Source organism: Dreissena polymorpha, chromosome 8, assembly GCF_020536995.1.
Source record: "Dreissena polymorpha isolate Duluth1 chromosome 8, UMN_Dpol_1.0, whole genome shotgun sequence".
In the NCBI taxonomy this organism is placed as follows: Eukaryota; Metazoa; Mollusca; class Bivalvia; order Myida; family Dreissenidae; genus Dreissena; species Dreissena polymorpha.
The window spans coordinates 65,500,461-65,525,424 of NC_068362.1; the positions used below are offsets into that span (position 1 = coordinate 65,500,461).

The 24,964-nt window shown below is 35.3% G+C and overlaps 2 protein-coding genes and 1 long non-coding RNA gene across 13 annotated transcripts in view; 1 reads left to right on the forward strand and 2 right to left on the reverse strand.

Annotated features, from left to right (window-relative positions):
• The window catches only part of LOC127842801 (ubiquitin carboxyl-terminal hydrolase 15-like), a 240,426-nt gene that overhangs the window by 76,026 nt on the left and 139,436 nt on the right, over positions 1–24,964 (reverse strand). The window lies entirely within an intron of this gene.
• Positions 1–24,964, forward strand: part of LOC127842799 (uncharacterized) — a 290,851-nt gene that overhangs the window by 17,683 nt on the left and 248,204 nt on the right. For all 9 annotated transcript variants that reach the window (XM_052372516.1, XM_052372515.1, XM_052372513.1 and 6 more), the window contains exon 2: positions 1,087–1,617. In XM_052372516.1, the coding sequence (XP_052228476.1) occupies positions 1,087–1,617 (531 nt within the window). The remainder of the gene's footprint in view (positions 1–1,086; positions 1,618–24,964) is intronic.
• Positions 3,888–6,240, reverse strand: LOC127842808 (uncharacterized). Of its 2 annotated transcripts, none has more exons than XR_008031883.1 (4): positions 6,075–6,240; positions 5,525–5,607; positions 4,943–5,065; positions 3,888–4,560 (listed from the first exon to the last, which is right to left on the reverse strand). It is a non-coding gene; the product is annotated as an uncharacterized LOC127842808 (long non-coding RNA). The 2 variants fall into 2 exon arrangements; XR_008031884.1 differs by lacking the exon at positions 6,075–6,240 and adding an exon at positions 5,832–5,907.

A 24,964-nucleotide genomic window follows, 5' to 3' on the forward strand; every position in this document is an offset into this window, starting at 1 on the left:
GGTACAACAATGAGATCATTTAATTTCCATTAAAAATTTTGTTGTGAATTTCAACTTAAGTACTGGGGAATCTCGCGAATTATTTGACATTGACATTTCCTCTTAATAAATATAATTTAAACATGCTGTATCGATACCGTTACGCTGTATCAGTTTCTTAATTATTGAAACAATTATTGTATTGTATACTGACTGCATACAAGTTAGTCCATATAATTAGACGTAATCTACCAATTACGATATATATCGACCTGATTTTTATTTGAGTACACACAAGTGTCGTAACATACTGATGCAATACGTTAATTCGAACAGTACTTAAAGTCGGACATAAGTAAATAAATGATCTAATACTCTCTTGATTTCTTTGAAACTCGATATTTGTTGTTAAAAATGGCCATTGCATAAGAGTTAATAGTATTTATCATCAAAACGCTTTATTTACGTTTCCGACTTTACGTACTGTCCGAATTTAAGTACCCAAACATGTGCACATACATGTAATATCTGTATGTAGTATATGATTATCTTTTTAACATTTACATTTAAAACGCGTGAATGACTCTATGACTCTCGCAGACAGGTGTTTACAGTGCAGTGGCTGCGCAGCATTGCAGTGATCATGTGTGTTCCCGTTAACTATGTCACCCATCCGGAAAATTGTGATGCATGAAGAGAACAGTAATTGAAATATAAATTAATTAACAGCAAACAATTCACTATATCGACATGATGGACAACATGTTAAGTTCAGGAAACATATTTTTATTCACGAACCTTATTAATGCCAACATAATACAATAACCAATATTATTTTGGTTTATTGGACTGCAATGTCATTTAAAGCTTTTGTGCGATAATATTATAATAACCAATATTATTATTGTGACATTATAATAATGAACCTTTTTTGTGTGACAACAATATAATACCCAACTAGTGTGACAACATTTTAATTACCAACATCATCTGTTTGACATTATACATTGTTATGTAACAACCAACATTATTTTAGTGACAACATTATAATAACCAGAATTTTTTATGTGACAACATTACAATTAACACCATAATTTTGGTTTCTAGGTCAAGGTCAGACCAAGGCTTCCAAGCGTCGTGAGACGAATGGGGAGCAAGGACCATCCCCCAAAAAGGAAGCCAAAAAATCTCCAAAGAAAACCAGGTCCTCCAGGTCATCTAGTACAGAATCTCCTTCCAAAGGTAAAAGATTGCCCATTGAGGAACAGGAAGAGTCGCCAACACAACAAAAACGTCGGGGGTCAAGGTCAAGGTCGTCACCTGGTAAGGCCTCAAAAGACTATAACGGGGACTCAGAGAGTGCAAAATACGTAGAATCTCCCCCAAAACCAAAGCGGACTTTTGAAGTGGACTTTGTTGAGCCACAAAAAGAAAATGTGCCTGTAGAACTAGATGGAATGGATACATTAAACGTGTCAGAAATACGCAATATGGAGTATACTAGTCAAACCCCTAATGGACATGGACATGAACACATTTTAACGCCCAAGAAAACTAGTGATTTAAATCGGCCCCCACAGGCGACTTCTACTCCCGCACCCAATGGAATTGTAAGCACTGGCAAGGGAGGCCATTCCAGTAAGTAGTTGTTACGTTATACTCATAGTTAACCCTTTACCACTCAGATACGCATTTTGACCTGTTTGTAGTTTTTAAGAAAATTAAATTGAAATCAAGACCTTTATTGCTATATTCAAGTTTATTAAGGCTTCATTTCTAACTTTAAGATATTGATTCGCAGCAAACAACTTTGTGGGTTAAATTACAGTGATTGTCAACTTGCTCCTGAGTGAAAACAGTAAAAAATGGTAACTACTCAATTATTTTGATGACACCATTTTTTCTTTCAGATTTCATGATTTTGTGTAGTTAAATCAGTGTAGTTTTAGGCAGCCAAGTAAAAGCTTTAACTTACCAAAATTGATTTTTACTTGGTCTAAGGCTTTCAAAATGTTGGTAACTACTTAATTATACAGTTACCACAGACTCAATGGTCCTAGCTAAAAATACATGTTATAGCGCCCATAAAAAGGCAGAAGGGTCAATCTGCCTGCAGCATAGCTTAGCCAGTATGTATCTGTTATTATTTTATCCTCATATCCAATGTTTATCATTGAAATTGAAATTGTTCTGAGAGTATGTCTTGTATAGTATGATCTAAGGCCAAAAAAAAAGGTCTGTTTAAAAAAAATTAAAAAAATTGTTAGTTTTCGTTCATATAAGAAGTAATATCAAGCAAACAAAGCATATATATATATATATATATATATATATATATATATATATATATATATATATATATATATATATATATATATATATATATATACACACATGTATTTCTTATAATATGCTTTAGTAGCCTTCCATTCTAGTACCCGAAAGACAAAACAAAAAATCGCTACCTACCGACCCTGTTGTCTTTTTCCAAGGAGACCCCAAACGGACCTTTTTTTTTGGCCTAATTATTTTTCTATATGATCTATAAGTCTTGACCAAAAACATGTATGATGCATCGTCAGCCTCAGATTATCTTGGCAGAAATCAAATTGGAAATCATAATCGACACTTAATCAGTGTCATAAATACTAAGAAATTCTCTTGCTTAAAATGACAGACATATTGATAAACATGAAGAATGGCACCTGTCTGATATAATTATATTCAGTAAATACGGAATGTTCGTTAGAAGCATTCATGATTGGTAGCAATTGTGTATTTATTTTTGAGATTTTGAGAAGATGTACAAAAAGTGCTCTTGCCATGGCTATTTAAACTCTAAATTTAGAGTAACATTAAATATCTTTGCTGACTTTCATTGATAGACCTTTTAGCAGAAGTAATAGTTCTCTTGTTTCAAGCTTCAATGACGTTAATCTTATTTAACTCAATATTGGGTTTCACTCTTTTCTTTTTGACTTGTACTGATATCCTACAAGACGTTACACTGAAATTTAAACCTCAAATTTAAACCGTTTTATTACATGTGAGGTAGACTTTTAACACTTCATAATTGAAAGTATAGTCTTTTATTAAAGTGTTAACTTACTTTCCAAAATCAATTTTAACTGCATTATGTGGCTGTATTTTCAGGGCTCCAAATAAACACTCGCACACTCGCAAAATGCAAGTGAAAAATACTGATTGCAAATTAAGTTTTAAGCCACTAGTATTTTTTGGCGAGTAAAGAAATAGTGAAAAAAAAAAGAGTAATATTTCTAAAGGCAGTGTCTCAACGTCGTGAACGCTAAACCGTATGTCAATTTATAGAACATCTGAATACCCGCATGCAGAAGCGCGCATCTTGTATGTATTGTAGACTGGTATACTTATAATTCAGATACGTGGATGGTATTCAGGTACAAAGAACGTGAAACTGTCGACTATTCACACGTGTTCATTGAACTTGAACAGACATGGCGTCGAAGCGAAAAATAACTAGTTTCTTTTTGCCCACAGATGGAAATTGAATACGTAACAGAATTCTAATCGAACAAAACCTGCCTCAACATATTTTTTAGAGTTCAGAGCTCCAGATAACTTTTCTGAGTAATTGGGTAAATACCCACTACTTTTGAGTTCAATAAATTGGGTATTTTCATTTTCAATTTGGTACAAAAAAGTCGGTACCCACTACTTTAATTGACAATTGGGTATTTTTGTATTAGAATTGGGTATTTTCATTGTCTTAAATTTTCACCTGAATGTGCTGGTTGAAGTTCCACTCTTAATTGATTAGTTTCAGAGATCTTGTGTAATTATGTAGATGTATCCATAATATACAGTCTAGATTTTTTAAAAAGTTCGACAATTTTTTCCACCAGTTTTCTCACAATGTAAGCACTCCCCTGCGAAGATTTTTAGAACTGTTCTATAACATTTCTAGAATTGTACTGGAACTAATGACTAGAAGTGTTCTGGAATCATCCTTAAAATGCTCTAGAACGATTTAGAACAGTTGTTGAACGTTAAATGAGAATAATTTCTAGAACAATTTGTTCTGAAACAGTTCTGAAGGTTTGTTCTAGAACAATTCTTGAACTATCGTTCTAGAACTATTCCAGAATTTTTCTTGAATAAATTTCCAGAACTGTTATAGAATTGTTCTAGAAATTTTTCTCATTTAACGTTCAACAACTGTTCTAGAACAATTCTTGAACTATCGTTCTAGAACTATTCGAGAATTTTTCTTGAATAAATTTCCATAACTGTTATAGAATTGTTCTAGAAATTTTTTCTCATTTAACGTTCAACAACTGTTCCAGAATAATTCTAGAACATTTTCAGTATGATTACAGAACAGTTCTAGCCGGTGTGTTCCAGTACAATTCTAGAAATGTTTAGAACAGTTTCGAAGGGTTGCTTCAAATAAGTCTGGAACAAAAATTAATGTTCTAAAACAGTTCTGAAAATGTCCGTAAACAGTTCTTTTCAATTTCTTCGGAGGCATCTGATGGGATCAGGCTCTTCTGTGTACAAGCAACTTGTCACGAGGCTCTGTAGGTGTTTGAGCACTTTGCTCTGAAATCATTTAGATAACAAATGTAGTCACATCTTAAACTAAACAAGAAGTCTAAATGATCCAGCTGGACAGTATTACAAATATAGACATAACGTCTTTTTATTTAGTCAATATTGAGTGTACTTATTATCAAAGTATTCAAACAAATTATTACACATTTGATCACAACATTAGTATTTTCAAATTGAGAATGCTTCAATACAGCAAACCTTGTAAGTAAACTGGTGATGGATAACACAATTTGACATTCAGCACCAACTTAAATACAAACGCAATATATTCAAGACACTGTTGCAGGTTTTTATGATTTGAACGCATTAAATACTGGATTTTATATATTTCTAAGGGATTAAAATAAAAAGTATTAGACAACCAACATACAACTGAGATTTTGCTTTGCAGCATTGATCGTCAGGTCAATCTCTTCGGAGGCATCTGATGGGATCATGCTCCTCTTTACAGGCAACTTATCACGAGGCTCTGTTGGTGTTTGATCACTGAACTCTAAAATCATTTATGAAATGTGTTGAAAACCAAACTTGAGCATTGTGTCTTGCGATCATGAATACTTTGTTTTAGTCCATCAAATTTCACATTTGGAAATTCTGGCTAGTCTGAGTAGTTCCTCATACAAACAATTTGCTAATGTTATCGAACGTTTGTTCATCAGATTTTTTTTTCAAATAAATTCACTCACCCCTGGCTAGTGAGTGAGTGTGAAATTGGATAACTGTGAACAATGTGTTCATGTTTCATTTATAACAGGGAAAAAATCATATATCTATAGGCAGTGTTGACCAACTGATAAAAAAATACTTAAAATAACACTTATTCAATGGAGGCAAATTGAATTTCTTGAGTCTCATTTAAGTGTCCAACTCACATTCATAAATATTAAAGCCTGTAATTTTGGACTGCCTGCCTGTCACTGAACTGTGAACATGCCTTGAAAATAATACCTACCTTGAGTTTTTTTTCCTATCTTAAGTTGCCTCGAAAGCATGCTTAGGCGGTCGCTTTGCTTGCTTTAAGAGAAACCTCGTCATCTGTAATCAACAGTATATACAAATTTTAATATTATTATTATGATAATATATTTATTTACAAGATTATTTTTCGTTATCCGAAAATATGATTGCCCGAACCTGTACTATTTACAACAAATTGTTTAACAATGATCAGGAAGACCCCTTAACTTTAATATTGATTTATTTCAATACTTTGTGTTTTTTATCAATACACAGTGTTATAAACAGTAAGTGAAATATACTTGCTCTACGGCGATTGAAATATGGACATTTTTTAGGGGACATTGTTAACCGAGACACCGCCTCGTCAAATAGGTCCGCGTTGAGCGAACTGAAATATCATTTTGCGGTATTCTCCGGCAGGAATTTATTAACATTAGTGACGAGACGGGCTTAACGCTTTCAGTCATAAAAAAGTGTTCACACCATTCAAGAACCTTTTAGATTGGTACCAAAAAGTTTGGTTATCAAACGAATTTACTTACGATGGATTTCACTGATCACCGCATCGTATGTTTGTTTTTGGTAAGTGGCTTTGATGAGATCTCCCTCCTGGTAGTGAGCAACATCTATTTTGGGTGCGACTACATTTTGTGGTTCGATAAAGCTCATAACGCGATTGAACAAGAAAATAACCTCTGCCATTTAAAAAAAAGCGCGCTTATATGCACCCGACTGTTTTTCGTTAATGCTGCTCCGCTGACAGTCTTCGTAAATAAAATAAAAAACCAGTCAGCTCTGTTTTGTTAATTTTGGCCAATGAAATTATCTCTTACATATGGGGTTAGGCTGGGTAGATTTTCAGAGACCCGTATGATGCGGTGCTGAAATAAGCTTTGGAATTTAATTTTCCAACTTAAAATTAATCCCTCCTTACTAAATTCATATCTTCATGTTAAGTTAAATGACACATCGAAAGGATAACCATCTTCATGTATCGGAAAAAGGTAAGTACCATTGCTTGATATGTGATAAAGAATAATCAACCAGACAGAGAGTTCTTACGATGCTGTCCGGTAATCTTGCGCAGTTAAGGGTCAATTGGTTTAAAAACATGTTCTTTTATAAATTGGCAACATAATATCTAAATTTATTATGAAAATTATAAGTGCATGTGCTTATTAACACAAAAATAGCTGATTAATTCAGTGAAGAACTGTCCGATTTGATTTCAAAACAAACATGACTCACCTCATTTTCAAACTATCACAGTGTCCGGTAATCTTGCGCACTTTGTATTATGACCTCGTTTAGGCAAAATTGTAGACATATGGTGTCCAATTATTGACAAAAAACATTCCAGAAAAATATTTTAAAAATCAGTTTGCAAAACCATTGAAATTAAATGTGGATTTCTAGTGCAGTTTTTGTTCACTACAAATCAAAAAATATAATCACTATTAATAGTGGACAATTACAACAATGTTATAAAAAAGTACCGGTATGCATGAAAAAAAATGCATAACAGGTTTGATACCACGATCATGCTTCCATAGTGTACAGAAAATATCAAAACTAGGCCATTGCGCATGCGGAGATCATACCAAATTGGTTTGACAGAATGGCGGGAAATGATGACTATGTCGTCTGATGCGATATATTTTCATGGCAAAAAATACCATAACTGATCGGATATTGTGCAATGGAATGCTTAATTACACGTTGGATTTATGAATTCTTAATTTAAAGTATGAAAACGCTAAAGATTGCAGGGAATTTGTGATTCATTTTGAATTTTTTCGTAAGAAGGCCAGTGTTTAAGATGTATAGGGATGACGCAACCGGTGTTATAATGTAATGATCGAATTTAATTTTGCATGGAATACGTAACTTTTAAATCCGTTAAAACTTTAAAATGTGAAATTCCATCTTTCATCACTAAAGAAAACCATTCGTTGTCTGTGAGATTCGCAAATGCGAAGTGCGCAAGATTACCGGACGCGCAAGATTACCGGACTTAACTGTACACTTCGAAACAGGGGTTAAGTAAGTCAACGTGTATTGTGGGCCGAACACTATTCTTAATACAGCTGTTATTACAATTCATAAATGGTCCATTTGCTGAAGGGCGAGTATAAGGCAAATGGACGCATTTTTTTTTCTGTTTTATAACTGGTTATTATTTTTTTAAACCACATAAACACCAATGCTTATTTTTTTGAAGATTACACTGCAAGCTAGGCAAGTGATTTCAGTATTTAACAATGCTCAATGTTTACATTGAAAGTCTCATTGCACGCAACTTCAGGCTGGGATTATAGACCTGTGATGCTCACTAAAATAACTTCTTGAGGCCCGGGAATAGTTTATTATGAGACTTTAATCTATTGATGACTACAAGAAGACGAGACTTGGCAAAACATTAAATAATCTAAAAATTTGTGAAATTAACATTAATAACATGCAAGAGTAAAATGTCATTGGTCACCTTTACACCCATGTATTCTGGAATGCCTGACTGAATAAGGTAAATTACAGAAATTTTAAGAAAAGCATATTTCTAAAACATCATTACAGAAGAAAACACTTTGTTTACATAAAACGAAAAAACAAGTGTTATTTTGCCCGAATTATGTTGCCTTCCAGAAGTAGTTTCACACTTGGTAGTGTGGCTCACACATGAGGTAGAATGGCCGTGGTAACTACTTGGGAGGCAAAACAACTAGGGGAAAGGACACTACTTGGGAGCAAAACAACCTGATACTGTACAGAATTTAATTTTCTTTGAACATGTTGATTTTTGTAAACCACAATCATTTGCTTGTGAATTAAGTTTCTGTAATTATAAACCTGTTAATGAGTTAAAGAGTTTATATTTGTTTCAAAATATACATTCATATGTCTTTTTTCCAGGTCCACTGAAGCGTGTGAAGAAACTGTATTTTGATGATAAAACACTTCCAGTGCCACGTTCTACGCACTATTGAAGACAGATTTAAAGTAGAAAAACTACACAAATATCTGAATAATGTTATGAAAAAGATGGACGAAATCCACCCATTACAGTTACCAGAAGCTCCTGTAGTTATTCACCTTAAATTCCAGTTTAGTTCTCTGAGATTCTTGTGATGGTGAATGTTGAGGAACTCTGTGAAGTCATAGTGTTTTAATTGACACAAGATTATATGCAGAATTCCGAACAGATACAGTAAAAAAAAATTAAATAATGTGTAATTTGGTGACAAATTATAGTCAGTTATATACATGTATATGTATGTGTGTAGCAGAAGATTTTGTAAGGACTTAAAGGAGAAGTACTTTTTGGTATTTCAGGGATACTTTTCTCCAGTTCTCCATAAAAGCTTATGTTTGGATACTCAATAGGAGTGCCTCGTAACGTTGTTTCTAGTGAGTACCCACATAATGTTTTAGGATTAGAAATAAGACAAAGTATCCCAGACCTATCAACAAACACTCCTCCTTAACATTAGTCCTCTGTTTGTGTATGATATATATATATATCTCATGATATGACAGCAATATCTTGCAGACACCACAACAAGCAAAGTTTGACTGTGAAAATTGTTTTGAAATATAATTTGAAAGAAGTCAAATTATCATTGTCTGAACTAGTTTATTTTAAATATGTAGAACAATTGTAGGACAATTGTAGACTTTGGTTCTAGATCTGTTCTATATGTGTTCTTATTCCCCATTAGAATGTCTGTAGAACTTACTGGTTCTTAAAGAGTTCTAAATGTGTTCTAGAACTACAGTTTAGAACATTTTTAGAAATTTCTTGAACTTATTTTGTTCTAGAAATGTTCTAAAAATGTTCTTGTATATTATTGGAACAGTTTCAGAACTAAGCCTTGTTCCACAAATGTCTGGAATTATTCTAGAAAAAAGTTCTGGAACAATTCTAGAACATAAGTTCTAGAACGTGACTATGGAACATTCTAGAACTGTTCTTGATGTTCTAGAACAGTTCCAGAACCGTTCCAATTTCTAGAACAAATCTTCGCAGGGGCTGTCAGCGCTTGCCTCCGACACAATATTGTCAAAAATTAGTTTCACTATATTTTCTGCTTCTGATTTTGTGTTGCTCGTGGTTAAATAACTTAAAATCGAGTTTTTTTGTGCCTGGGATACGATATTTCCCTTTTTACAGCCTCGCGGTTTCGACATTTTCACAACAATAACACTTAGTTACATAGACGCTTTCTTCCGTACATATTATTGTGCTGAAGGTTATACTGAAAGTGCTTGGACAAAACGGAAAGAGTCCGGGTACAGATTTACTTGTTACGCAGAGGAAAATGCGATATGCTTAATCAGCAATTTCAATTGGGTTTCGGTACGCAGAGTTTTATTTTTCTATGCGTAATCGGCAATTTTACATTGGGTATTTACGCAAATACGCACCTTATCTGTAGCTCTGTGAGTTTCGATCATATAGAGGTCATTTTACAAAGTACTGAAATAATTATGACCATTATAATTTGGAAAAAAAAGCCGATACAACCAATTTAGCATTAGAATTTCCAGCTACGTTTCAGTATATTATTCATATCCAGGGTACAGTGCTCCAGCTAGAATTTGAAAAGGGCAGGGTGGCTTTTTTGTCAAAAGGGCACTTTCGACGCGCAGTATTTTGTGAAAAGGGCACTTTCGACACGCAGTATTTTGTGAAAAGGGCACGTTCGAGCGCGGGTGTTTCTGGAATGCTTTCTATTGCATGTTAATTTATATGTTATAAATAATTGTATTATTCCCATTATTATTAAACCATTCAAATATAATGTCTACAATGAGGATTAAACTAATTACAATGTAACAAGAGATTTATGAATTATCATATGTAAAAAAAAAAAAAAAACATTTTTTTTTTTTTTTTTTTTTTTTTGGAGGGGGGGGGGGGGGGGGGCAGGGCGGAGGTTCGGGGGGCAGGGCGGAGGTTCGGGAGGGCAGGGCGCGGCGCCCTTCGATTTAGGCCTAGCTGGAGCACTGCAGGGTACATTCAAGTAAAGTTAAGAGTACCCGGGGTAGTCCATTTAAGTAGTACCCGAGCCGACAATGACCAATCGAGCGTCAGTAAGGCATGTATGTGGCTCTCTTTGGAAATGTCTGATGGGCAGGCGATCTTTTGCCACGTCAGGTTTTGTTATTGTTTACATCGCAACATGGACTTATCGTAATTGGGCTACATTTGTCAGGAAGAATTTTATTGACAGGGTGGTATTTCAATCTTAAAATTGAACCTACATTGTGTAGTAAGATGATATTGTCAAGGATGGCACATGTGATGTAAAGCTGATGATTTTGGGAGGGAAGGTCTGGTTATTTTTTGTTACACTGCACAAGTGAGGTTTTGATGTTAAACGTTGGCTAGGAAAATCTGGAAAAACTAGATTTATTTACAGTCAGTAAAAATATCTATCAAGAATTTAAATATGTGAAAAAAAGGGATCCACAGTAGAATCAGGGTATATATTGGATATTCACAATTTGCATAAAATTGATGACAATTTAGAGGATCTTCTGGGTGGTTTGATTAGATTTCACATTAAAGATACCCAACAAGGACATAAGGACAATGAGGGCAAACACATATACACATTTTGTTTTTACTACTGAAAATTGAAATATTTTCTAAAATTTGACAAAAAATTAAATTGTAGGAATGTTACCAGACACAAACCATTTTTCTATTTTGAGCTTATTGTTATGAAAAATAATTGTAAACTTGCCTTTAAGTTAACTTAGTTTTCATAATGATTATAAATAATAAGTTCAAGTTATTTTTTATTTTATTTTTACATTTTTTGTTGTGCATGCACTGGATAATTGGCACATCATCTGCCTGCAGTACAAGGCAAAATGAAAGCAGTTTCAATATTGTACATTTACACAAGTACCAGAAACAGCCTTATCATGTTGTGCCGGTATAATGGAAGACTACATGTAATTAATGGGTACTCATGAGGTAATCTTGCAATTAGACACAATTACAGCCTAATCAAGAACAGTTGCTTCCACTTACATGTAGGCTTATCAGCTGCAGGTAATGGCATTGTCTAAATGAGTCTCTCTCTCTGGAAAACTGGGTTTGATGTACATGTATGTGCTTAAATTGTTACGACAGTGCAATGCACACAGGCTGCTCAGGTATGATACTTATCGCTTTAATTGTAATTGTCTTTTAAAGGGAAAATCCAGTTTAAGCGGCAAACATGCTGTTCCAGATTAGACTGTACAGATTGCACAGGCTAAACTAGGATAACCCTTTACGCACATAAATTAACAGAGGGAGGCTCAAATAAATCAGTCTTGGCATTAATGTATTTTAGGCACTAGCCCGGTTGGGCTACCAGCTTTGAAATTTCACTAGCCCAAATCAATTTTAACTAGCCGAATTAAAAGTTATAATTCTGTTACATTTGTAACTATGTTTGTATTGATGAGAACAATATAGATTAAACAAATAAACACTTGATTCTGTTTTTATTCACAGTTAATATCTTACAAAAAAATTAACAAGAGGTCTCCTGACATCTCCATTCCATCATGGTCATTGTCTGAATCTCCGACATCCAGGTCTGACATATCATGTATGCTCCTTAAGGTGGCCTGAAAATAAACAATTGTATAACATGATATAAATTTTCCAAACACATATCTGAATAAAGTAAATAAAATGTCAAACTAGCAATAATACCTGTGCATAAGACGTAGCACAAGGAGGCAACTTTCCTGCCCAAACTGAGTATTTTAAATCTAAAACCACATTTGTAGCAGTAGTTATATTGCCTAAGCCACATATGGTTTGTCACCGATTTGCCGATTGTACCAGCATCTAAAATGCAGTATAATACACCTTTGAATTTACTGTCAGGATTTGTTCCTCGACAGATAAACTTTATCTGTAAAAAACTATACTTGTAAGTTAGTGCATGATATTTAATGATGCCCCCCTTCGAAGAGATTGCTTTGCACATGTCGGTCGGTCTGTCGGTCCGTCCACCAGGTGGTTTCCGGATGATAACTCAAGAACGCTTGGGCCTAGGATCATGAAACTTGAAAGGAACATTGATCATGATTCGCAGATGACCCCTATTGATTTTGAGGTCACCAGGTCAAAGGTCAAGGTCACGGTGACCCGAAATAGTAAAATGGTTTCCGGATGATAACTCAAGAACGCTTAGGCCTAGGATCATGAAACTTGATAGGTAGATTGATCATGACTCACAGATGACCCCTATTGATTTTGAGGTCACTAGGTCAAAGGTCAAGGTCACAGTGACCCGAAATAGTAAAATGGTTTTTGGATGATAACTCAAGAACGCTTAGGCCTAGGATCATGAAACTTAATAGGTAGATTGATCATGACTGGCAGATGACCCCTATTGATTTTCAGGTCACTAGGTCAGAGGTCAAGGTCACAGTGACCCAAAATAGTAAAATGGTTTCCGGATGATAACTCAAGAACGCTTATGCCTAGGATCATGAAACTTCATAGGTACATTGATCATGACTCGCAGTTGACCCCTATTGATTTTCAGGTCACTAGGTCAAAGGTCAAGGTCACGGTGACCCGAAATAGTAAAATGGTTTCCGGATGATAACTCAAGAACGCTTATGCCTAGGATCATGAAACTTGATAGGTTACCAAGATTGATCATGACTCACAGTTGACCCCTATTGATTTTAAGGTCACTATATCAAAGGTCAAGGTCACGGTGACCTGAAATAGTAAAATGGTTTCCGGATGATAACTCAAGAACGCTAATGGCTACAATGAAACTTCATAGGTACATTGATCATGACGTGCAGATGACCCCTATTGATTTTGAGGTCACTTGGTCAAAGGTCAAGGTCATGGTGACCCGAAAAAGTAAAATGGTTTCCGAATGATTACTCAAGAACGCTTAGGCCTAGGATCATGAAACTTCATAGGTACATTGATCATGACTCGCAGATGACCCCTATCGATTTTGAGGTCACTAGGTCAAAGGTCAAGTTCACGATGACCCGAAATAGTAAAATGGTTTCCGGATGATAACTGAAGAACGCTTATTCCTAGGATCATGAAACTTGATAGGTAGATTGATCATGACTCGCAGATGACCCCTATTGATTTTCAGGTCACTAGGTCAAAGGTCAAGGTCACGGTGACCCGAAATAGTAAAATGGTTTCCGGATGATAACTCAAGAACGCTTATGGCTAGGATCATGAAACTTCATAGGTACATTGATCATGACTGGCAGATGACCACTATTGATTTTCAGGTCACTAGGTCAAAGGTCAAGGTCACAGTGACAAAAAACATATTCACACAATGGCTGTCACTACAACGGAGAGCCCATATGGGGGCATGCATGTTTTACAAACAGCCTTTGTTGCATATTTTTTTACATTATGTATGACATGCACATACCAGCAAGTCAGCAATGCAGGCGCATAATCTAATTTCTCAATACTTGGAGACATCAAAACGAAGCCAAGACTGATTATTTTTCCATGACATTTGGAATTTTCGTTTTGTTGTTCATATTTTGTGTTGCTATCTTCATTCTCATTTTGCGGTTGATGTTTGTGCGATGTGCCCTCAAAATAACACAGAAAATACATTAAAATAAATGTATCACCGCAAGTTCTCCACCTAGTAATAATAATTGTTATAGCGTCTCGCGAGATCGACTTACAACACTGTTCAAGAAGCGTCTAATCAATAAGTGCTCAAGGGAAATAACCAATGCAGTCTTGAATAAGCGTCTATATGAAGCTATTTCGGACTCGTTACTAAGTTCGGACACGAAAAAAGCACTCGACCCATCGGGCTACCGGCTTAGAATTTTCACTCGACCGACGCAAAAATCACTCGACCCGGTCGACGGTCGAGCGAGTTACGGCCAAGACTGATAAATAATCATGTGGATGTTGTGTTTGTAGCATCATGGAATCTATACGATGGCATATAATCTCACTCTTCGAGTAAGGAATGATCATCCAGAATATATTGACTGGTGGGGTAAATATGCACTGCTTGTTGCTGGGGAAATGGAGCCGAATGATGGCCTAAAAATTCTCTTTTATTTTGTGATTTTGCATACACGTACATGAAATGTTGAAGATTCTTAACTTGCCTCACTACTTGCCCAATTGTATAGTAATTTTTTAAATTAGAGGGCAAAAATGTTTTGGTCGGGGAATAATATTCAGAGCTCCAGATAAGGTTTTGTGAAATTTTTAACGTTACTTCCAGATTTTCAAAAAGAAGTCTTAACTCTGAAATTTTATTTTTAACGTTACTACTAGGTTTGGAAAATAATTCTAACTTTTCTAAATGACCTAAAAATAAATAATTATGGTTATTTTCATGCAAAAAATCAAAATAAACATACAAGCAACTTAATTTAAACGAGTTCAACAGTGTCTATTCAGTATTATACAATTTTATTTTTCAAATACCTTCATATGCCCAAACTGTGCTTAGATTGCATGCCTTCGATGAATTTTTACATATTTCACAATTAAAACGGGTCTCCCCTTCAATCTTTTCAATGTTGGCCACGGGAATTCTCCCTTCCACTCGTTCAATGTTTTTTTGTTTAAATTCGGACCCGACGTGTCGCGTTTTTTTAGCTTTTTGGACTGTTTCGGCAACTGAACATACAACATCATATAAGATCTTTTCTATAATGTCTTTCTAAACATTCAACTTCGTCTAACTTTGCGTACAATATGTTAAAAGCGTGTTTTTGCACGCTTTGCAGTTGTTTAGGACGCTCTCTGGGCGCCGCCATTGTTTTTTGACAGATAGACTGTACACGCCGCTTTTATTGGAAAAAATGCGCTTTGTTAAACAAACCCGATACCCATTTTATATAAGCACCAAAAAGATCTTTAATACGCGAAAAGAACTCAATAAAAATCTAATTGAACCGATGTAAAAATAATGTTCGTAACTTGATTTTGTAATTCTTAATGGTACGACAAGATTTTAAAATAAATACGTAACAGACTTGAAAATAATTCGTAATTACGAAAATACGACCCTTATCTGGAGCTCTGAATATTGCCAAAAAACACATGCTTTCTATGCCCAGGTAATAGAATTTAAGGTTTTTCTCTCACTGGGAAGAGGCTGCTGTAGCCTATTGATTTTAAGAAGCATTAGGGCGTTTAAATAGCCATGATTTGGGAAATGAAAAAACAGATGCATTAGTTTTGATATAGGAGTAAACTGCACAATTTTAAGAGAATTTTTCATTGAGAAGAGGCCTTTGATAGGCCTTTGTTATAAGGTGGAAAAAACAAACTATGAATAGAATGAAATGCTGGGGGGAGGGGGGGAATTGGTGATTTGTAACCTTCTTGCACTGAGCTGTCATTTTTTGTCCTGACTTGTAGTCCAATATCTGAGAGTAATTATGGTGTGGATTAGATAAACTGTATCTGTCAATTATAAAAGATATGTGAATTAAGATTGAAAACAGATGTGAAAACCGAATGAAAAAATAACAGGAAGTGTAATGCTTAATGTTTTTTTGGCAGATCTCAGCATGGGTGTTACTTATACAACACAAACTTAAAAAAAGTGTCTGAGTAATTTATTCAATAAACATTCAAGACAGGTGATGGTTAACTAGAGAATGTTATGATTCATTGATATACATGAGCTTATTTATGGGTTGCTGTTAGTGATTAATATTTTAATGTGTCATGCTTTTGAAATGAAATTCAGTGTGTGCATGGTGCCGCATAAAAATTGAAGACACAAATATTCAAGTTTATTAAACTGGATGGTTACTGTGTAACAAAAGAAAAGCTGGGAAAAGCAGCTATGATTAAAAATTCACCCAAACATTTTTGGAGTCTTGTAAGCTACATGTAATTAGCAGTGCTTCGGGACACACTCCGGGTCCTTGCATAATGCAACCTCAGGTGTGGAACGACCTCATAAACTTTTTAACAAACTTATTTCCATTCCCCAAACTTCTGTTTTACAAATGGATCTTACATTTTATGAGGTTGCTATAAAAATTGTATGAAGTTCAAGGCACATAAAGCTTTGACCAGTTTATCAACAAGATGTAAATTGCTACTTTTCAGAACTTACTGCTGTTATAAAAACTTTTTGTTTTTGGATTCGATAATTGGCGCCCAATTAACCTGTCAAATCTTGAGTGTTTCGCCAGCACACATTCCGACTTGTTTACCAAATTCCTGGGTACTATGTACAGCCTACTGGTTCCATTTAGTTACGTCAGTTTTTTTCCCACTATTCCAAATACTCAATGAAGCTTAATCTAAAACACAGCCTTGTTTGCATTCTTCTGCACTCCAGTAGTATGTGCTGAGAATTTGGTTAATGCTTAAATAATGTTATTATGTCATGAACGCAAAACAAAAACAAGCTAGGCCATTTTAGTTCTCCTTTACTGTTTTTTTTGTTTAAAAAAAAAGAAATAAAGTGAAAGATTTCTCTTGTGCTCTTTGTCTTTGTCCGTCCTGAAAATGCACAGTTTTGGGGTATATACAAACAAAGATGAACATATGAAAATTATTCTCAGTTAAGATCAGAAATAAATTTCATCTGTATTGCCAATGGTTTAAAACTTCCATGCAAAGCAATTCAGTGTACATGTTAAGGCAATATTTAATACATTTTACAATATGTCAATTATCTGATTGTTTGAAAATGTATGCATTAATTATGGACGAAAACCCATTATGTCCAATTTTAGAGTCACAAACAATAATAATTTTGGCAGGTTTTTTAGCCTCGTGGTAACAAAGAATACAGTGCAATAGTATCTTTGAACTTGATTAGGTCATGAAATACAAAAGCAGTTGGCTTTTATTTCACTGCGATGCAATCATCTAATTTAAATGTACGTCTTTTTAGCTCACCTGAGCACAACGTGCTCATGGTGAACTTTTGTGATCGCCTTTTGTCCGTCGTCCATCGTGTGTTGTCCGTCTTCAACATTTTGCCTTGTGAACACTCTAGAGGCCACATTTATTGTCTGATCTTCATAAAATTTGGTTAGAACATTTGTCCCATTGATACCTCAACTGAGATCGAAACTGGGTCATGCTGGGTCAAAAACTAGGTCACTAGGTAAAAAAACAAACAAACTTGTGAGCACTGTAGAAGTCACATTTGATGCCCAATCTTCATGTAACTTTGTCAAAATGTTTGTCTAAATGATATGTTGGTTGAGTTCAAAAATGGTTCCAGTCCGTTGAAAAACATGGCCGCCAGGGGGCGGGGCAGTATTCCTTATATAGCTATAGAGAAACCTTGTGAACACTCTAGAAGTAACAATTTTTGCCCAATCAGCATGAAACTTGATCGAAACATTGGTTTCATTGATGGTTACGTTTGCTTGAAAAACATGGCTGCCAAGGGGCGGTGCATTTTTCCTTATATGGCTATATATGGCTATAATAAAACCTTGTGAACACTCTAGAAGCCACATTAATTTCCAATCTTCATGAAATTTGGTCAGAAGATTGGTCTCAATGATATCTTGGATGAGTTCGAAAATGGTTACGTTTGCTTGAAAAACATGGTTTCCAAGGGGCGGGGCTTTTTTCCTTATATGGCTATATATGGCTATAGTAAAATCTTGTTAACACTCTAGAGGCCACATTTATTGTCCAGACCAGTACCTGACCGCTTGGTCGGGCTTGATCGAGTTCAGATCTGATCGGCAGTGGGAACCCAGCTTAACACTCTAGAGGCGACATTTATTGTCCGATCATCATGAAACTTGGTCAGATGATTTGCCCCAATGATATCTTGGACGAGTTCGAAAATGGTTCCGGTTGGTGGAAAAAAATGGCCGCCAAGGGGGTATGGCATTTTTCCTTATATAGCTATAGTTTTACCTTGTTAACACTCTAGAAGCCATATTTATTGTACAATCATCATGAAACTTTGTCAGAAGTTTTGTCCCAATGATATTTTGGACAAGTTCGAAAATGGTTCCAGTTGCTTGAAAAACATGGCCACCAGTGGGCGGGGCATTTTTCCTTATATATGGAATCGTCATGAAACTTTGTCAGTATATTTGTTTAAATGATATCTTGGATGTGTATGAAAATGGTTCTGGTCTGTTGAAAAACGAAGCTGCCAGGGTGTTCACTAGTCATGAAAGTTGGTAAGAACATTTTGTTCTAATGACATCTTGGGCTGCACAGAACAGGTCAGTTCCTTTGAATCTCAGGTGAGCGACTTTGGGCCTTTCAGGCCGTCTTGTTTAAGGGACAAATCGTTTCAGCGGTTTGTTTCGATGACTAAAATTAGTCTACCCTTTGTTGCAAAAATTTCCTTTATGTCAGTTCCAGCTAACCATGCTAGCAAGTAATCATTAAAGATCCACCAATGTCATGGCATCATTCCAATTGACTTGCCATTGGATGAGACTTAATACCCAAAGCTGGCCCAGGGGAGTCTCCAGAAACTAATTCCTGTTGGAAGTGACCAGAATGATGCCCATTGATTTGGACTTTCAAAGGGCAGATTGACCATCTTCCTGATGCCTTCATCCATTTAGGGCTGGTTATAAATTCTTGAAGTTCACAGTGGCTCTGCTGAGCTCCTCTTGTATTGAGTCGTGTTCTGAGAAAACTGGGCATAATGCATGTGCGTTAAGTGTTGTCCCAGATTAGCCTGTGCAGTCTGCTGCTTTCTGCTTTTTTGACATTTTTCGTTTAAAGAAAGTCTCTTCTTAGCAAAAGTCCAATTAAGGCGGAAAGTGTCGTCCCTGATTAGCCTGTGCGGACTGCACAGGCTTATCTGGGACGACACTAGGCACATGCATTAAGCCCAGTTTTCTCAGAACGCAACTCTATTGTATGTTAGCCTCGCTCTGGGTATACATGTCCGCAAGGGTTACATGTTATCAGGGCAAGATTTTCCACTTCAATGGTATTTGTTTGTTTAAATGAAGTCTCTTGTTATTTACAAATCAGTAAGGGCGGAGAGTGGCATCCCTGTGCAGGCTGTGAAGGCTAATCTGGGATGACTCTTAATGCACATGCATTAATATGGCGCACCAAAGGGGTTGAAACTTTAATTTTTGCTGCAGCAGAAAAAAATGCTGATCGAACAGCATTTAAATGCTGCTCCAGCAGCTTTTTTTCTGCTGCAGCTGAAAAATCCTGCTCGACCAGCATTTATTTTTAGATTATGGCATCAGCCAATCAGAATCAGATTACACATAGGCATAAATCATAAAACGTTGGAGCAATTGATAAACCAAATTTGCATGTTCCTACATGACTTATAGATTTTAAAGCTTAATAATTATTTTATGAACAACTACGAAAAAGGATTAGAATTTAATAATAATTGATTTAAACACAGATTGTGAGTTTGTTGCAGTTTTTCTAAAGTTATTATCAGGTCTATTATGTTTCCGTAGAGGAAGCTTATGTTGTCCGTTTGTAAGCTCAAATTTTATTGGCTGACGGTTTCAAGGGCTAATTCTTAAAATAAATGCTGTTCAAGCAAGATTTTTCTGCTGCAGCAGAAAAAAAGCTGCTCGGGCAGGAATTTTGCTGGTCGAGCAGCATCTAGATACTGCTCTAGCAGCGAATATGCTGCTCGAGCAGTAATTTGCTGCTCGAACAGCATTTTTTTCTGCTGCAGCAGAAGTTAAAGTTTCGACCCCTTTGGTGCGCCATACATTAAGCCCTTTGTTTGCTCAGCAAGGCTCATCTTATAAGTCAGATTAATCTGTATGACTCAGTGAAGCATTTTCCTGACCAAATTTATTACTCATATTCATGTCAGTGGAAAAAAAAAATACCATAAATCATGATCCAGACAAAAGCCCTCACCACAAATAATGCCCCCACTCAGTTTTAAGACCCCAAAATTGTATTTTATTACTGCCTTCACTAATGCTAATGCAATATTTATTGCTTAACAGTAATTTGCTCTTGTGTATTAAAATATTATATTATTGCTTAATATATAATAGTTTACTATGTTATTTAAAAAGACACATTTCAACAATGTTTATTGCTGTAAAAACCTTAGAGCTTATGCCAATGTACATATTTTAGTGATAACTTGGTGTTGAAGAGGCAAGTCACTTTCATAAAGTGGAACTCCTTATAGTATCTCAGAGTGGCAGTGATCAGTATGTAAATATGGCTTGAGGACTAATTTCCAGCCAATAATTAGTGCACATAATATGATATACATCAGACAGGAGCATGAAATATGATATAGATCAGATAATGGTATTTGTCTGACCACATACCATTATCGCACAATAAAATCAGTGTAGCAGAAGGAATGTTATAGCAGCCAAGAATGGAATTCTAGATGGTCATTAAGAACATCCTGAAAAGTATCGGTCATTTTGCTAAATGAGTTTTTCTGAACACTGGCAATGGTATTCATGTCTCCTCCCATTAAGCAAGGACTAACAATTGCTGCAATGATGTCTCCTCCCATTTATCATGTACACTGCAACTCCATTACATCGCGATCTGTTATATCGCGCTGTCCATTATATCGCGAGTCAGCTATGGCTCCCAAAAAATCCGTCAAGAATGATCACAAAAACACATTAAAAAAAAAATTCGTTGACAAGTTATAATCTGATAATATGCAAACTGCGATAGTAATTCTGGCTAGTAATTGATCACCCGTTATTTCGCGGCTTATACTTGACACGCAGTGAAGCGTGAAAACAGACCGTAAGTGACAGTGTTGTTTTAACATGGATTGAGTTGTTTGCAGCACTTGAGTTATTAGTGTATCATTCTCGATAATAATGTCAGTTTATTGGTATATAAAGTGCATTCTGTCTCTGTACACGAATTACTGAATTGACTGACTACTTTTTTTGTGACCGAAATTGATGTTTTTGTTATATAATTTGTAAATAAATATATGTGTATGTTTTACGTAAATGTATTTGTATGCATGTTGACTATGTTAACGCCATATATGTACATATTCTTTATTGAATAATTCAACAAATGTCATGTCCGCCGAAATTTTGTTAGAACTGCGCATTCTTCTTGTGATGAATCTCGTTGTGTCTGTAAATATAAAATAAAAACAACTTTAAATTATAATGGTTTGTTTCCTGTTTCTTACTTGAAACGGACCATCTGTTAGAGTTGATTCGAACGTTAGCACAAGTGCACTTCATACGTCTTCATACGTATATTACGCTGATTTATACATATAAATATTCTCTTGTTGTTGTACAAAAGTACATGTAAAATTGGTTTGCAATTATTACGATACAAAGATAAAGCAGCGCCGTACATAAAATGAAAACACCAATGAAATTTGACACATTAACTGCACATCAACTGCTTGACAACTAAGTAAGACATGTCTGGATTTATATCGCGCTCCGGATATATCGCGATCTATGGACCCCGTCAATCGCGATGTTATGGAACTGTTGTGTACTAACAATTGCTGCAATGATTTCTCCTCCCATTAAGCAAGGACTAACAATTGCTCTGATGTCTCCTCCCGTTAAGCAAGGACTAACAATTGCTCTGATGTCTCCTCCCGTTAAGCAAGGACTAACAATTGCTGCAATGATGTCTCCTCCCATTAAGCAAGGACTAACAATTGCTCTGATCTCTCCTCCCGTTAAGCAAGGACTAACAATTGCTCTGATGTCTCCTCCCGTTAAGCAAGGACTAACAATTGCTCCGATGTCTCCTCCTGTTAAGCAAAGACTAACAATTGCTCTGATGTCTCCTCCCATTAAGCAAGGACTAACAATTGCTCTGATGTCTCCTCCCGTTAAGCAAGGACTAACAATTGCTGCAATTATATCTCCACCTATTAAGAAAGGACTAACAATTGCTGCAATGATGTCTCCTCCCATTATTCAATGACTAACAATTGCTGCAATTATATCTCCTCCTATTAAGAAAGGACTAACAATTGCTGCAATGATGTCTCCTCCCATTAAAGCGGGTATATACGATTTTTATATGTGCTGAATTGTAAAATATTGATACAAATATGTTATAATAACACACAATATGCAAGAAAAATGATACATTTAAGACGAATTTCATAAAATACAGCAAATACAAATTAGGGCCCTGAGCCGATTGTGACGAAGATAATTCGTAATTATTTTCCTACAATAACCGATGCATTCGTCTTTTTAGTAAGTGTTTGTGTGTCGTATGAATCGATATCGCTGCAGGAATTTCAAATGAACCGTTAAACTAAATTTAGATTCACATCGTACATGCATGATATACATGCTGGCGAATTCGGCTGTACAGCCTTTTTCGATTTCAGAATTAAATATCTGGCTTATTTAGCATTTTTCGACACATGTTCTTCTTAACTTTTATTTTAGTTCATATTGAAATATATGTATAATAAATTTTTACACATTTTATATTAATAAATAAATATTTCACAAGATCGTATATACCCGCTTTAATCAAGGACTAACAATTGCTACAATGATGTCTCCTCCGATTAATCAAGGACTAATTGCTGCAATTATATCTCCTCCTATTAAGAAAGGACTAACAATTACTGCAATGATGTCTCCTCCCATTAAGCAAGGACTAACAATTGCTGCAATGATGTTTCCTCCCATTAATCAAGGACTAACAATTGCTGCAATGATGTCTCCTCCCATTAATCAAGGACTAACTGCTGCAATTATATCTCCTCCTATTAAGAAAGGACTAACACTTGCTGCAATGATGTCTCATCCCATTAAGCAAGGACTAACAATTGCTGCAATGATGTCTCCTCCCATTAATCAAGGACTAACAATTGCTGCAATTATATCTCCTCCTATTGAGAAAGGACTAACAATTGCTGCAATGATGTCTCCTCCCATTAAGCAACAACTAAAGATTGCTTTGATGTAATGGTGATGTAGTTTTTCTTGTGACTTGGCGGTCTCAATTTCAATCCCCAAATGCAGGGACATTCTCTGGGGCTCCCTAAGACATCAAGTAATTGTTCTACCCAAGGGAACAGACCTGAGAGTGCTGCAACAAGCCTTGGTATTTAGTGCAATTTAGCTCAAATAAATGGGTTTTAAAACTCATGATGGCCATGCAGGAATTTGTGTTAAGTGCCCAATAATAAATGATGACCCAACTTGCTCATTTAGATTTTCCCAGAACATGTATTTCTAATCCTTGCATGGAATCAGGCATCCATGGTAGAACATGATAATTATGTACTGAGTGTATTGATTTGCAAGACCACCATGTTTGTCTTTCATTGACAATTTGTCAGGATTATATTTGGCGAGCACGTTTCTGGCAGTATGCAAATTTACAAACTTAAAGTATTCAATGCAGACATGCAACCATTGATTTCTTATTCATTTACTCCAATACATTGCACTATAGGCTACTTGGAGAGGTTTAGTTAATTCTCTGCAATTTGTACATCTCTATCAAAATAGAATTTTATGTTACATGACAGTTTACATGTATTTTTTGTCAGCTATATTTTCTTTTTCATATGAAATTTATTTAAATGTATCAATGCATTTTTGCTGAGGAATTTATTTGAAAGTAATAAACATTGTTTTTTTCAATGTTGGAAAAGTAGCGTGGGAAGTTTTAAAAATATTTTCCAGCAGCCTTTTTAGAACATAAGTGCAATTATTTTTATTTTTATCTGTTTCCATTTTCTATTTTTTCCATGTGCAGCTTCTTTCTTGAAATAGGAGGTGAAAATTATTTTCTTTGTTTCAACCTATATGACATAAATCCTTTTTTCATGCAACTATGGCCAATTATTGAGTGAAAAAAAACATTTCTATTGATTGTTACTGTATGACTTAACAAATTAAATTCTTTCACATCTCAATATTCCTCTCAATATACTGTCCCATAAGAAAACCACCTTATCAAATATGAGTTTTCTCTCATTTGCCATGGTTTACCATTTGTTGCTGTCGTTTCATATGTGTTGCCATAGCAAAGTAATAAGGGTTTGTTGTCATGGAAACTGAAGTTAATCCCTATTTACAGCAATACCATCAGCTTTTGGAAACACTCAATTAGATGGAATTGTAGCCAATTGATCATCTCCCAAAAGTTTATTTAAGAACAGGACAGAATTGTATTTCCAGTCTTCCAGTTTTGCTTGAGACAGTTTCAGGGAATATAAAGACGAAACAACTTCTTCATGCTTTTAAAGTTTAATTCTGATCAGAAATGTAAGAAATTTCTTGAAAACTATATATCATTTTAGAGATTAAATTTTGATATGTTATTTAAGTTTCATGTCTTTAATTAATTGATTAAACACCTATTTTTGCATGAAATTTTATTCCCACTTACCCCGTCAATGATAGCTGACTTTATGTTTTGTGAGTCATTCAGTCCATCTAAAACATTTCTGTTCCCAAAAGTCCAACAGTTTTAATAAGATCTTCT